Source organism: Rhinolophus hipposideros, assembly GCF_964194185.1.
Source record: "Rhinolophus hipposideros genome assembly, chromosome: 6".
In the NCBI taxonomy this organism is placed as follows: Eukaryota; Metazoa; Chordata; class Mammalia; order Chiroptera; family Rhinolophidae; genus Rhinolophus; species Rhinolophus hipposideros.
In genome coordinates this window covers 40203229-40219198 of record NC_138052.1, presented here as the reverse complement: position 1 = coordinate 40219198, position 15970 = coordinate 40203229, and the positions used below count along the sequence as shown (strand labels likewise).

Sequence of the window (15970 nt, the reverse complement as noted above, 5' to 3'; positions counted from 1 at the left end):
CTAATATACAATTACACTGACTCATGGGTGGTGGCTAATGTGTTGGCCAGCTTGTTCCAAAATCTTGAACAAAAAAAACAAGATTGGCAGACTAGTGACAAAGAGGTCAGGGTGGGGGAGATATGTGAAAGAGTCTTTTGAAATGGGTACAGAGTGTGAAGATATTTGTGTTTCATGGCATACCCTCCAGAGAACAAGATGATCTATCCCACAGATGTCAGCCAACTTCCCTCCAGCCTCCCCTAGAGATTGCTGGATATACAGTGCCATGGTGTAGGCATGGAGATTACGCATGGGCTCAAGTGTATGCATGCCCCTCCCCACGACTTGTAGCTTCCATCCTCCATTGCTGAGTGTACAGACTGGTGATAGCAGAGGCCACACTAAGCCCCCCAGATGGCTCCCTGTAGTCCTTGTTGGATGGCCTCTCTTCACAGCTCCAGCTCACAGCTCCAGGAACACTATTGACTCACTTTTATCAGCAGTTGGAAGAGGGAGGAGGGAATGGATTTGAGAGATATTTGTAAAGGCAGAATTGGTGAGGAATTGGTGGCCAAGAAAATGTAGCAGAAGAGTGGAGAAGAAAACCTAGGGTGACTGAAGTTTTCAGTTTTTGTGAATAGTGAATGGGGACACTTTTAATGACGAGAGTGGTGATCAGAGAATGGTGGAGTGAGGCTGATGGAGGAGATGAAGAGTTCAGTCTGAGCCTATGGAGGTGGGTGTCAGTGAGTGTATGGACGTATCATAAGCAACCAGTGGTCAAAAGAAGAAAAAATATCTGAGGGCAAAAGCAAATTCTGGAATGGAGATAAAGAATGGAAATGTGAATTTATTCATAATAATTTTTTGATGCCCCATAGAACTTTGCATTTTTAATCTTTTGCCTCTAACTATGGACAGAGAGGCTTGGCTTTTCAGTTGCAGTGAACAAACTGAAGAGGATTTCTAGAGGGTAGGAGCAGCACTTATCCTCAAAACAGGAAGCAAGCATAGAGGGGCCATAAAGGCAAATATGTACCTATGTATTTTATAGTGAAATTGCCACGTGTACAGGCCTCACCTGTCTTGTTCCATTTCTCTATCTTGGCATCTAGAAAGGGGTCTAGTACATTGTAGCCATTCAAATATTAGTGGAATGGATGGAATAAATGGGAGGATGTGAAGAGGAATGAATGAACAAACCCACAGGGCATAATGGGGAGCTAGGGGAAGGAAAAGCCATACCTGACTTTTTTCTCTTCTCCAAATCCTTAAAAGACTGGAAAATGAGAGGTCATGTGGAGCAGTGGTTAAAAACAAACTCCGGACTTCCTAGCTGCCTGAGATGGCCAAGTGACTTAACCTCTCTGTGCCTAGGCTTGCTTCCTGTAAAATAACAGCAAATGCTTAGAACAACACCTGCGGAAAAGTAAGTTCCACATAAGTGTTGGTGTTATTTTTGGCATCTTGATGAGAAGGTAAGTCTGAAAGGCAAGTCGGGAATTCCCTGGAGTGTGTGTGTGTGTGTGTGGGGTGGGGGGGTTGTCCAGATCCTTAGCCTCTAAGTTTCATTCACAAGTGAGCAATCACTTTTTCTCTGTCTCTTTGTCTTCCAGATATTTTAGTTCCAATTGCCAGTAGTGAGCTGTGTGAGTCTGCAGAGCCCCGTGCCCTCTCTGGGCCAGGTTCCCTAGCCTGTCCACGCGACGTTTCAGGAACAGAGCTCCAAAGCTCTTTTCAGCTAAAAAGACCTCGGGTGTCCGCATCGAATGCAGGGACCGGCTCTCTCCTGCTGGGACTCTCATAACCACTCTCGCGCATCCCCGGGCCCCCGCACCCTGCGCACAACGGCTGTCGCCCAGCGCCCCGCACAACCCGGGGGAAGTGCCTCTCGGGCGCCCCCCGGCCGGGATGCCAGTGTCCGGAGCCTGCGCGCCTTCTCCCACAGCCTGCACCCGGGCCCTTTATACCGAGCGGGCTGGGCGCTCACTAATGTTTAACTCGGGGCCGAATCTTGGAAGCGCTGAGTGACTCCGCGGCGGTGGAGCAAGACGCGCGTCTCCGCGGCTCCTCTGACTTCTGCCTGCCCTCCCGCTCCGAACGCTCAGTTCCGAGGAGAAGCCGACGATGAAGGTGAGTGAGTAGCGCCTCCGCAGCTCCCCAGCCTCAGGGTCGAATTATAGGTTCCTCTTCCCATACTCTCCCCAAATTGTCCCCAAAAGCCCACGGAACGGTACCAGGGGCTTTCATTAGGCGGAAGCTCCAGGACCTCCCTCTGACAGGTGAAGGGACATCCCAGAGCTCTTGTCTCTCTGTTGGACCTGTGGCGTTTTGGGGCGTTTCTGCTAGAACCCAGGCGCTGAGCCTTGGAGAACCCAGAGAGCCACCCATAAAACGCACGCCCCGAACCCTCACGGCTTTTGACGTGCAGGCGAAGAGAAGCAAACCGTAATGTGCTCAGATGCCACAAGTTCAAGAGCAACGGCTCTTTGAAACCTCTGACTGGCTCGCTCCACACCCTCCCAGCTCACCGTACCCCTCTTGCAATGCGCGCCCATCGGCAGATCCCGCTGCCCCAGGTGGAGCCCAGGCCCCGACCCTTTTGCCCAGACTGGGGCCAAAGGGCGCGCTCTAACCGGACATGATCTGACCGGCTTGCAGACACAGTGGAAGGTTCTCCTGGGACTGCTGGGGACTGCTGCTCTCGTCACCATCATCACCGTGCCCGTGGTTCTGCTGAACAAAGACAGTAAGTTGGAAACACTTGAAAAAGATAAGGCCGGTGGAGACCAGGATCTGGTTCTGGTCTACCCCACTGAGGAGAACACGCGATGTTGCTGGTACTGGAACCAGTGCGCCAGGGCTTAGCTGAGGCTTCCCAGGCGCTGCTGCTTCTCGTGCAGCCGCGACACTCACTTCGCGGTCTCCAGTGTCCCGGCTGCCAGAACCTTGAAGCCGCCACGTTTTATGCGGGACAGATAGGTACTTCCTTAAATTCGGGGGAAGTCTTAGGGTTTCCTTTTATTGAATTTAATATGTTTTAGATTTACATTAAATTTTAAAAAGCTTTCGTGCTTGTGACCTTCAAAGGAAAAGACGCAGTGTTTAAAGATCCCAAGCAGCAGTGAAGGATGTCGTAATGGGAGGGGAAAAAAATAAGACAGGAAGCCCCAAAATGCAGTGTTGAGAAAAGACAGTTCACAGGGCACCCAGGTAGTTTCCCTTCAGGGATGATGGCAACCTATCGGTTGGAGAGTCCGGGTGCAGGAAAATAACTACAGAAGAAGTATTTCAGAGTTAAATCATAACGCTGCTGTACTGCACGATCATATTCAGAGGGGGTAGAATCAGTGATGTTTGGTGGATTCTTTCATTTAAAGTCACTTCAGTCCTTGTAGCTTGGTCAACTGTTCCGGTTGAACCCCAGCCCTTAATACAAACCATTCATATAATGGAAAACGCACTATTGGATGCAAGCAAGTGAGAATAACTAGTTAAAGTCTCCTCTGGCCCAATTTTTCTTTTAAATATTACGTTCATTTCGGGACAGTATTACACATCCAGGACAGCTAGCCGAAGCATCCTGTCTGGATGGTCGAGTCAACCAGGAAATGTGTAGACAGTGCCTATATACCCATGTCATCTTATCCAGATGTCCAGGTGACATTACAGAATTAGTTTATAGAGCTATCAAAACCATGCTTGCCTAGCAATTTCAAGGCCAAGGCAAAGGAGCCAAAGGTTAAAAACTGAGTTTGTTGACCTACTGATAATTACTTTCAGTTACTTAAAGCAATGATTACCACCATTTTAGACTGTTAAACAGCAGGCATCAGTCCACTTATATTTGACCCTGGGTTGTGAACTGTTAAAATGTAACTATTTTCATAAAATGATACTTTACATTTAAACAACAACACACACAAAGCCAAAGGATGGGCCATCCATGCAATCAATCAATATTTACATGGCTTACATCACGTTCCAGGTATTGTGCTAGTCTGCTGAAAAGACAAAGATCAAATTTTATAAATATAAAGATCTCTGACCTCAAGAAGTTTGTAGTAGTCTAGTGGGAAACAGATATGCAAGCAAGTCAAAGTAACCAGAATAACCTGCTTTTTCTCCAAAGCATCACTGAGGCATCACAATATCACTGGAAGGATGATGGGTAAAACCGTAATTATCAGAACTTCCCTTAAGGAACCTTGGAAGGAACACTGTACTTTAATAAGCCACTTGTGATGGGCAGTGAAATGGCCTAGGGGTTTTGGTCATGCAACTGCCTTCCATAGGGTTTGGTCACTTTAATTACATGGGTTTTATTTTGTTTTGTTTGTTTTGTTGGGTGAAGCGTGAAGCCTGGGGAGGGGCTGTCTTGTCATTTTCCTTAAAGAGCACTAATCCTCTCCAAATGAGATTTGAACAAGTATTTCAAGAGTGCCTTCTTGATGAGGACTTCCCAAAAGATTCACGTGTTTCCACCTAACTATGTTGATTATGAGTCAACAAGATCATTTCAAGTTCTTGAGCAAACTTCACTGGGATTTGGAAGGATCGCTTCTGAGAAAGTACAGAAAGAACTCTCATTAAGAGGTTTCTTTTGCGGGAAGGCTTAAATGGTTAGCACCAGTTTCTGGAGATAAGATTTACTGGGGAAAAAAGGTGAATACCTTGTGTGTCAAGACAGAGATACAAGATCACATCCTCTAATCTGGGGTTATAAAAGAACTTTTAGCAAGAGAGGAGGGTGGGCAGCAGGAAAAGGACTTTGATTTTAACCTGTAGGTGACAGGGAACTGCTGGAGAATTCTGGGCATGTCTGAACTATTGGGCATGAAAGTGAGAAGGTGGGTTGAAGTGGGGCAAGTCTGGAGGGGGAGCAAGGGAAGTGTCCCAAGAGAATGATGGTGCAGATCTGAATGGAAGCTGCAGAATTACTCAAAAGGGTGAACGATTAGACTTTGATCTCTGGACACATAGAAAGGGAGAGGAGTGTGGCTAAGGATATCTCTTGGGCAACTGAGTGGAGATGTGGTTTCATTGTGTGCTTTCTTTACACCATCACTCAAGTTATTTGTCCCCTCATATTTCTTAATTGGCATGTACAGTATGTATATTTGAGGAGAAAATGGAAATCATCTTGTTTCAACTCCTGCCTTGTTATAAGGGAGAGAGATGAAAGCTCAGGAATGCAACATTTTCATGAAATCAGCAATACCATTCCTGGTCTATGCCACTATAAGGGACAGCATTCATACAAAGAATCCAGAGTCATTATCCAAGAAGTGTTTTCATATTGTTAATATAGGTTTAAACTCAAACAAATGTCTGAAGGAAGGGAGGTGGGAGAGAGGAAATATAAATGAGAAGAAAGAAAAAAGAAAAGAAAAGGAAGGAAGGAAGATTTTGATAGAAAGAAAAAGTCCTATATTATGTGGAAAGCAAAGAAATAAACAGCCAAAAGTAAAGAGAAAGAAATGAGCAAACCCACGTTCATCCCCCGAGAGAGGGATGAACCTTCTACGAGAAGGTTAAGTGTTTTCATATGAAGCAATGACTTCAGCAGAACTATACACACCCAGAAAGGAGGGGGGTGTAGTATAAGAGAGAGAGAGAGAGAGAGAGAGAGAGAGAGAGAGAGAGAGAGAGAGAGACCTGCTTAATACTAGTCTCATTTTTTTTAGAATAAAAAATCCTTGAGATCAGAAATTATGCATTTCACCAACCAAAATTAAAAGTTCACTTCCTTCTGTATATGTAATAGAGGATTGTATTTTGTTTTAAATTACTCAAATATCCTATTTAAAAAAGGATATTGCATAGTTAAACATTCAGTTTTCCAGAGAATCAGCAATAAAATATATAAAAATACTTTACTCATAATGGAATTACAGTAATCCTCATGGCTTAGCAATAAATCCTCACTCAGTATTTATGATCCTCCTTTTCCCCCCTTTATATTATATTATAGGCTGAGTTTTTTTTTAATATTTATCAAACAGTCTTATTATGACATTTTATTATTTGTCAAGTAGTTTTATTATTGAGTTTTATTATGGGATAGAAACCTATCTGTTTGTTTTGTTCTTTTCATTGCTTTAGCAGTAAAATTTCAATACCTTCTTTCAGTGCATAGGAAATTTGACTGCTCACCCATCTATCAGTAATAAAAGAAAACCCAAATGTGAAGGAGACAGGAATAATCAGAGAAAGAAAAGATAACATCTATGAAGTTTGCCTGAGGAAGTCCAGGATCTATTCCAGGTTTAAAAGCACAGAAATGAACCTGAATGAAAGCTTTGTATATTTCAGAGGACAATTTCTAAACAGTGAGCTCTGTAAAAGCTCGAATTGACTCCAGCTAGCTCAGTTAACTATTGTCAACCTTTGTCAAGTGCTCATGAGGTCAGTGGGTTGGTCTTTTTTAGGCCAACTATTTTGGCTTTTGGTTCCCTAGCCGTAGCAGGGGCCTTAAAGTTTTCTCTCTTAGACACCTTGCCTCCCATCCCAAAAGCAATCAGAGAGAAAAAGGGAAGACTGTTTGCCCAACTGATGGTTCGAGAAAGACAAAGTAAAGGGACTGACTAGTGCAAGATCTGTATAAATAAAATGTTATGACTTACCAAAGTGCCGAGGCCGACAGACTGTGACTATAAATGCATGCAGGACCACCTTGCTTGTGGAACAGAAGTATGCAAAGGTGTAAACAACAGCTAACATGTCCTCATTTTGTGCCACATGTGGGGTTGAGGACTTTCAATATACTTCTCATTTAATCCTCACAACAACCCTTTGAGAAAGGCACCATTATCATCTCCATTTTTACAGACAATTTACAGAAACTTTGAGAAGGTGTTTTGGTTACCGGTTACTGCACACCGAATTACTGTAAAACCTAAAACAACAAACCTTTATTATGTCACAGTTCTGTGGGTCAGGAATTTTGCGGTGGCTTAGCTGTGTGGCTTTGGCTCAAGGTCTCTCATGAAGTTGCAGTCAAGATGTCAATCTGAAAACTTGGGGCTGGAGGATCCACTTCTAAGCTCTCTCACATGAGTTAGAGGCCTCAAGTCCCTACCATGTGGGCCTCTCCATAGAGTGCCAGAGCTACTGGGTTCCCTTACAATGAAGGATCCAAGAGAACAACCATGCCAGAAGCTGCAGTGCCTTTGATGACCTGACCTCAGAAGTGTGACCAATGGAATACAACCATCACTTCTGCTGTATTCTATTGGTCACACAAAGCAATCACGATACAGTGTGAGAGGGTGTTACACAAGGGCATTGACACTAGTGTGGAGATCATTGAGGGCCATCTTTTGAGGCTGGCTACCAAAACAGTTAAGGAACTTGCTCAAAGTTCCACAGAGTTGGGATTAGGCAATGTGACTCTAGAGCTGGTACGCTTAAACCCAAATCATTCTGTTAGTTTGTAATCAAGTATAAAATTAATGAGACCCTATTAGCAAAAATGTTACAACTTCCCATTTATATACTTAAAATTTCATGACTGCTAATCCCTGGATGCTACCTGTTCTGAGGAGAAGCACCTGCTGCTGTCACTTCCTTTCTTATATACAGCTTGGGATAGGCAACACCTTCCAGCCCACGATTGAGAACATACAATTTTGACTGGTTTTATTTATTATTTTTAGTAGTAGTAGTAGGTCCAGATTTACTACTTGCCCTGAGTTACACTTGGGCTTTGTTTCTAATGCATGTTCTATTATTTTATTTGTTCGCCATGGAACAATACATGTCAGAGAGAGGCATTAATATCTTTTCTCTTTATGGTAAAGAAATAGAAGCAGAGATGTTTAGGGCTTTGCGAGTGAGTACTAGAAGTTATCCAAGTCTTGACTTTGAGCCTTCCCCGAGTCAGCTGGTTCCCATGAATAACTGTTTAAAGAACTGCTTTGGTGAGAGTTTTTCTAAGTTAATGATTAATTATTGCTTTACAGCTTGATGCTAACCCTTTCATTGTTGTAAATCAGTATCATGTAAATATTTGTACCTTTAGTCATCACAGCTCCATTATGACCTCCAAAAGAGGGTGTGTCTCCCAATCTGAGAGGAAACTGAAACCACAAACTTTGAACATCTGAGTTAGCTGTTTTATTTTTGCCAAGTACTGTATTTGCACTTTTATATTGTAATTCAAAATTATAACTTCCTATGAAGTTTTTTTTGACATTCAATATTATTGTATATTAATTTCAGGTATACAGCATAGTGGTTAGACATCTGTATAATTTAAGAGTGATCCCCCTGTCTAATCCAGTATACACCTGTCACTATACACAGTTGTTACCATATCATTGACTATATTCCTTGTGCTTCACCTTATAGACCCATGATTATTTGTAACTACCAATTTGTACTTCTTAATCCCTTCACCTTTTCACCCTGTCTCCCAACCCTCCTCCCATCTATCACCTCAAATCAAGTACCCATCTGACACCATACATAGTTATTAAAATATTATTCACTATAATCCGTATGCTATACCCTACATCCTCATGAATACTTTGTAAAAATCAATTTGTACTTCTTAATCCCTTTGCCCTTTTCACCCATTCCCAACCCCCCTCCCATCTGGCAACCATCAAAATGTTTTCTGTATCTATAAGTTTGTTTCCATTTTGTTTGTTTGTTTATTTTGTTCTTTAGATTCCACATATAAGTGAAATCACATTGCACCTGTCTTTCTGTCTGACATTCTCCACTCAGAACAATACCTTCCAGGTCCACACATGCTACCACAGATGGCAAGAACCCATTCCCTTCCATGGCCGAGCAATATTCCATTGCATATATGTACCACCTCCTCTTTATCCACAGGCTTCCTCCACGTCTTGGCCATTGTAAATAAAGCTGCAATGAACATATGGATGCACCTATCCTCTCAAAATAGCGTTTTGGGTTTCTTCAGATAAATACGAAGAAGTACCATTACTGAGCCCTTCTTTGTCTCTTGTTATAGCCTTTGTTTTAAAGTCTATTTTGTCTGGTACAAGTATTGCTACCCAGCTTTTGTTTGTTTGCTTGTTTCCATTCTCATGAAATAACTTTTCCAGCCCTTTACTTTCAGTTTCTGTGTGTCTGTCAATCTGAAGTGAATCTCTTGTAGGCAGGATATGTAAAGGTTTTGTTTTCTTATCCATTCAGCCATCCTATCTTTTGATTTATTCCATTTACATTGAAAGCAAATGTTGATAGATATGTAGTTATTGACATGTTATTATTAATATCTTCTTTCTTTTTTTCATCTTAAAGAAGTCCTTCTAACATTCCTTGTAATACTCATTTGATGAACTCCTTTAGCTTTTTCTTGTCTAGGAAGCTCTTTATCTGTCCTTTGATTTTATATGATAGCCTTGCTGGATAGAGTAATCTTGGTTGTAGGTCCTTGCTTTTCATCATGTTGACTATTTTATGCCAATCCCCTCTGGCCTGAAAAGTTTCTGTTGACAAATCACCTGACAGTCTTATGAAAGCTCCCTTATAAGTTACTAGTTGCCTTTCTCTTGCTGCTTTTAGGATTCTCTCTCTGTCTTTAATATTTGCCATTCTAATTATGAAGTGTCTTGGTGTGGGCCTGTTTGGGTTCATCCTGTTTGGGACTCTGCACTTCCTGGACTTGTGTGTCGATTTCTTTAGGCAAGTTAGGAGTGTTTTCAGTCATTATTTCTTCAAATAGGTTCTCACTCCCTTGTTTTCTCCCTTCTCCTTCTGGTACCCTCATAATGCAAAGGTTATTGCACTTGATGTTATCCCAGAGGTCTCTTAAACTATCGTCATTTTTTTGGATTCTTTTTTTGTTTGTTTGTTTTGTTTTGCTGTTCTGATTGGGTGTTTTCTGCTACCTAGTCTTTCAAATCACTGATTCGATCCTCTGCTTCATCTAGTCTGCTGGTGATTCCTTCTAGTGCATTCTTCATTTCAGTTATTGTATTCTTCACTTCTGATTGGTTCTTTTTTATGGTTTTTATGTTTTTTGTTGTTGTTTGTCTTTTTATGTTTGCTATCTCTCTGTCGAATTTCTCACTAATTTCCTTGAGCATCCTTATAACCATTGTTTTGAACTCTGTATCTGATAGGTTACTTGCTTCCATTCCTTTAGTTCTTTTTCTGGAGTTTTCTCCTGTTATTTCATTTTCTGTTTTTCATATTTCTATATTTCCATATCTTGGCTGCCTCTCTGTGTTTGTTTTTATGTATTAGGTAGATATGCTACATCTCCCAGTCTTGACGGTGGCCTTATGTAGTAGGTGCTCTGTGGGGCCCACTGGCACATTCCCTGGTCACCTGAGCCAGGTGCTCTGAGAGTGCCCCTTATGTGGGTTGTGTGTGCCCTCCTGTTGTAGTTGAGCCTTGATTGTTGACACTTCAGTAGGTGGTAGTATTGACCCTCAGGCTGACTGGCTATGGGGTTTGGCCATGTCCACAGCTTGCGGGGAGCTTACCCCATGGGATGGTATTTACCCCAATAGGCTCTGGTCCCTGCTGAGACCATTCTTTGGGTGTGCCACTTGTGGGGCTAATTGTGGTCTGAAGCAACCTCCAAGTATATTTTTGGGAGGGTCTCCATTGCAGGCTCAGGTCACCCACTGCCTGTGACCAGCCAGGGGCTACCTGGTAGGAGCTACAAAGCAATCCATGGTTGGTTGCTGCCTGTGCTGTACCTAGAGGCACATGGGAGAGGCCACACTGTGAACTGAGGATGGCTGGCACCAGATCTGGGATAGCTCTGCAAAAAGCCAGGACACTCTGAGGACTGCTGCCTTCTGCTGGCTCCCTTAAGGTTGAGCCACTGATAAAGCCTCCTGCAGCATGAAGCTGGGTGTGGTAGGGCCTCTGTGAGTCACGAGGGTAAAGCTATCGGAGCTCACCAGAGCAATCAGATTCAGATTTGGCCTATGGGGGGAGGGCTCAACACAGGAAAGATGGCGCCCACCTGCCAGCTGCATGGGAGAAGGGCCCTGCACATGGAAAATAGCTACTGTCCCTCCAGTTCTCACCCCGAAGTTACACAACTCAGTCTCCTTCCTATTGTCTCTGATGACCTCCAGTGTCACTGTCCTTTCACCAGAGCCCAGGCTGAGTGCCTGTGTGGGCCCTTTAGAGGATGTCTGGTTTTCCTGCAAGCTTCTGTCCCACCTGGCTGGTGGGAAACGCACTGTTTTTCACAGCCCGATGTTGTGGGGACTCCTCTTCCTGGGAAGCCTGGTGTAAGGCTGGGGTCCCTCATCCCTCCATAAGAACCTCTGTGGCCAAGATATCTCTCCCAATTTTCCACCACCGCACATGGGTGTGGGACCAACCTGTTTTGCATTTTCCCCTCCTATCATCTTGATGTGGCTTCTTCTTTATATCCTAAGTTACAAAACTTCTGTTCAGTTAGACTTCAGATGGTTTTCCAGGTTGATTGATTGTTCTATAATATAGTTGTAATTGTGATGTGTTCACAGGATGAGGCAAACACAGCGTTTATCTATTCTGCCATCTTGGATCTCTCCCCCTAGGAAGTTTTTTGTTGGTTTGTTTTTTTAACTTAATGATATACCACTTGCTTTAGTTAAGTGTACACAAAATGTGCACAGTTTGTCATTATTTGGTTCACTGAGGAAGTAAGTAGGCCCATGAGCTCAGGTCACATAATTCAGCATCTAAAGCCCAAGAAGCAGAGGACTTTAAGGCAGAGCCAAAGCCAGCAGGAACTTTATTCCTGGCACCCTGAGGGCCTTGTGGCTTAGGATGTATAATGGAGGATGAGAGAGTAGGTGGGGTGAGTATCAGGTGGATACTACCCATTGCTTCCTTGACCTCACACTTGCTGCCCCAAAACTGGCTGGGTGGCCCCTGTCACCTAACATCATCTCTGTAGGGCTGACACCTCCTCTTCTTATTTTCCTCGGTTATTTTAAAGCCCCATGCACTCGAGCTCAGGTCCATCAGTTTAGTGGATTGCTCCTATTTCTCTGTGATTTTCCTTATTCTTTTATTCCATTTAAAACTTCTTCAGGGTTAAGGCCCTATAGTGGCCAGGTGTTGTATTTGTTAACTCCCCAACATATATTGAATGTTTCCTTCATGGCAGGTATTAATGCAGGTACAGGAATCTGGTTGTAAACAGTAGAGATGAGCCTGCTACCATGGACCTTTACAATCCATAGGTCGGTAGGTAGTAGGCAAACACATGAGTAATATCAGACAGTAATATAAGCTAGGACTAAAATAGTGTGATAGAGAGGACAGAGAGACACAGGAAGAAGTTCCTCTTTATTTTAAGCATGGGCATGGCATGATCTGATTTCTATGTCTACACTAAGTCTCTGACTCCGTGTAAATAATGGAGGATGGGGTGAGGGGTGGTTTCTCCAGGTAAGAGACGATGGTAGATTGGAGGGGTTGATAGCATTAGAGACGTAGGAAGAAAATAAAAAAGGAGGATGTATTTTGTATGTAAGTCTTAATGTATACAAACATGAAGAGTGAGGAAGAGCAGAGACAACGTGATTCCCTGAACAGCTTGCTGGATAATCAAACTGGAGAATTTTCTCTTGCCCTCATGACTATACCCTTCCCACAAGAGCTAATCTGTGGTGGTTCCTCTGACTTAACTCCCTTGTCCTACTGAATCTGCTTCCTTTTTCCACAGCAGGACTCAGGAGGGTCTTCTGCATCATGTACTGAGCACACACATGTCAAGGTAATTCTCCAAGTCAGCGAATATTCATTGAGCATTTTCTACATGCTAGGCACTTTGTTGGTCACTAGAGATACAAAAATGATTGGCATGGCTGTTGTCCTCAAATAATTCACATTATTAAGGGCAACATAAACATTAACTATGATAAAAAGTGCTATGAGTATTTCTAATAAATGATCAAAGTGCCAGGGAAGCACTAAAGAGCAAATGATAAATGCTGTCCAGGGCAGTACGCACAGAAACCAACCAAGCATAAAGAGTTAATCATTAATGGGCCTGAATACACACTTTCCTATCCTGGAGCCATCAGACTGGCTCCCAGGCAAGCAGTTCCCCTCCATGTGTGGTCCTCAACAATTCACGGCCCATCAATTCTGTACGAGGACTGTGTCAGAATGTTTTTGGCTGCAACTAATAGAAAACCTGAGCAAAAGTTGTTTAAGCTATGGAATTTTCTTAGTGTATTTCTCATTATTAACATTTTCTATAATTGGAAGTACAGAAGTAAGGCAGTTAACACAGTGATTCAACAACATCCTCAAGGACCGAGTTCTTTCTGTCATTCAGCTCTGCCATTTTCATTCAGACTGTTGTTGGCCTTGGTTCTCAACCTTGTCCTCTCACGGTCAAGCGTGGTTGTTACAGCAACACATCATTTTCTTACCCAGCTATTTCACAAAGCAGAAGGGGATGCTGTTCCTCATTCATAATCTGTTATATCATGCAGGAAAACCAGTTATAGAAGTCCTTCAGCCCAAGGCAGACTTTCCCTCGTGTCTTATTGGCCAAATTTATGTAACTTGTCCACTTCTAAACTGATCACTGGTAAGGAGAATGTAGTACCTAGTTGGGGCTGGATTAATCAAGACTCACCTTTCTAGGACAAACAGGAACCTCCTTCCTTAGCACAAGGAAGAAAAAGGTGGAAGAGAAAGGTTTATTACCTAATTTGAATTGAGTATTCTAAAAGAAAGAAATGGGGGAAGAGGCCTATACAGGCATATATTTTATTATTGCTCTCTTTTCAATATCTTGGAAAGATTTCATTTACTGATGAAAGAAAATAGATGTCAAACCAGCTCCTATCTCCAAAGAATCTGACCAAAGAACTCTCCTTCCCCTCTTCTCACTTTCTTCTCTAATCGCCTGAGTTTATTGCAAAGCAGGGTGTTTTGATGCTGCTTTTCTGATCCTGGGGCATTTTGAGCCCAGCACTTGCTTTCTCTTATCATCCAAAGTAATGATGAATAGGGAAGAATTGACTTTACAACATTTAAAATACAAATCTGAGACAATAGAATGGGTCAGGAACATTTAAGGGGAACTACTCTCCATTTTCTCACAAAAAGCTCGTGTAAACTATCATATTTTATCCAATTCATAACAAGAAAACGTGGCAGAAACAGTCAACATAAAATAAAATGAGCAAAGTTTAAAAATAATTGGTAAAAACTAGATCTGCAAAAGTTGACCCAGGAAAGTAGGACTTGAAATAATTAATGGCCACTAAACAAAATAAAATAAGAAAATAAATAAACACAAACAAAATAACCTCACAATGTTTAGAAGCTATTATCTGTTCAATCTGACAGGCAAAAATAATCTAATTGGTGACTCAAATCTTTATTGTAAAATTCCTGGGGGGAGGGGGAATTAATCTGCATGAAAATAAAATCTGTAACCCAACATTAAGTGGCCTGGCAATCCTCCTGTATTTTCCACCGGCTCACTTGTCCATTCCCCTGGTGGATTCTCTTATCAAGGGGACAAACACCCCTCCCCATGCTCTTTCCCAGCTGACTACTTTGCTTCCTATTTTCATGAGAAAATGAAAGCCATCCCAACAGAATATACTCAATGCCCTCCAGCCTGTCTGCACCTGCACACTCACCTGCACTGCCTCTCCCAAGGCAATAGGTGCATTCTCCCAGCACTTGCCCAAGGCCACGCCGCTTTTGTGCCCTGACTTTTACTTACTCAAAGACATGGCTCCAGCTATTTTCCCTGCCTGCTGCATCATCATTTTTTCTCTCTATATATAAATGTGCTGTAATGCCTCACATCAGAAGGAAAGGAGGAAGGGAGGCAGGGAAGGAAGGAAGGAAGGAAGGAAGGAAGGAAGGAAGGAAGGAAGGAAGGAAGGAAGGAAGGAAGGAAGGAAGGAAGGAAGGAAGGTCCTCTCTGGACCCCACATCCCTGCCAATCTCCCAGTTATTTTCCCTACTGTCTTTACCACACAATTCCTCAAAGAATTTTCTATTATCACTGCCTGCAATTCCTGTCCTGGCTTCCTCTTAAACTCACTGAGTTAAGGCTTATTTTCACTGGGCCACTAAAACATCTCTGTTCTCATTAAGATCCCTAACCTCTGTGTTGCTAAATCCAGAGCTCAGTTTTACCTCTGAGTCTCACATGACCTGTCAGTTGATCGTCCTTCTTCTCCACCTCTCTCTAGGTTTGCCCTCTCTCCTAGTCTCCCTTCCACCTCACAACATGCTCCCTTTCATTCTCTTTAGGAGTTCCTCCTTGTGTCTGCCTTCTAACCTTGAGCTACTCCAGGCTCTGTACTGGAACCTCTTCCGTCTCCACTAGGTGATCTCATCCACTCTCATGGCTTTAATCACCATCTATAACCTGACAACACCTAAATTTATATCTTCAGAACCCTCTCCTGAACCCTGAATGTGGAAACGCAACTAAGTGGACAACTGCATTTGAATTTTTTTGGCCTCTCAAGTAACATCCCCCAAAACTCTTTATCCCCCCAAGCCTATTCCTCCCTTAGTACATCTTTTCTCAGAAAATAGCAATTCCATTTTTTTTAGTTGCAGAAGCCAAAATCCATACAGTTCTCTTTAATTCTCTTCTCTTATTCACACTCAACATCCAATTAGCGAGCAAATCCTATCACTTCTACTTTCATGTTCTTTCAAAATTCTACTATATCTCACTACCTTCGCTGCTACCAACTGGTCCAAGATACCATCACCTTTAACTAAAATTATTGCAAAAATCTCCCTATTTCTCATCTCTCTATAGTGTATTCTCAACAAAGCAGATAAGGTGATCATGGTAAACAGAATTGTAAAATAACTCCCAGAATTTCCTCCCTTCCCCCATATTTCTGCCTAATCTTTGAGATTGTGAGTATGATGGATTTAATTCTGATGATTATATATATATTCTATGGCGCAGTCCCCTTTAAGAAACAGAGAGTACCTGGATGAGCCTGAGCCATTTAAAAGCAGAGTTTATCTAACTGTTCACAGGAGA

At 42.7% G+C, this 15970-nt stretch overlaps 1 protein-coding gene across 3 annotated transcripts in view; it reads left to right on the top strand.

Moving 5' to 3' along the window:
- The first annotated feature begins 1191 nt into the window (after positions 1–1191).
- DPP4 (dipeptidyl peptidase 4) overlaps positions 1192–15970 on the top strand; it is an 83655-nt gene continuing 68876 nt past the window's right edge. The window contains exons 1-3 of one of the 3 annotated variants that reach the window (XM_081052338.1): positions 1192–1411; positions 1599–2115; positions 2644–2731. In XM_081052338.1, the coding sequence (XP_080908464.1) occupies positions 2110–2115; positions 2644–2731 (94 nt within the window). In that variant the 5' untranslated portion in view covers positions 1192–1411; positions 1599–2109. Of the gene's footprint in view, positions 1461–1517; positions 2116–2643; positions 2732–15970 lie in introns of those variants that run through there. The other 2 variants (XM_081052339.1, XM_081052340.1) reach the window with 2 other exon arrangements.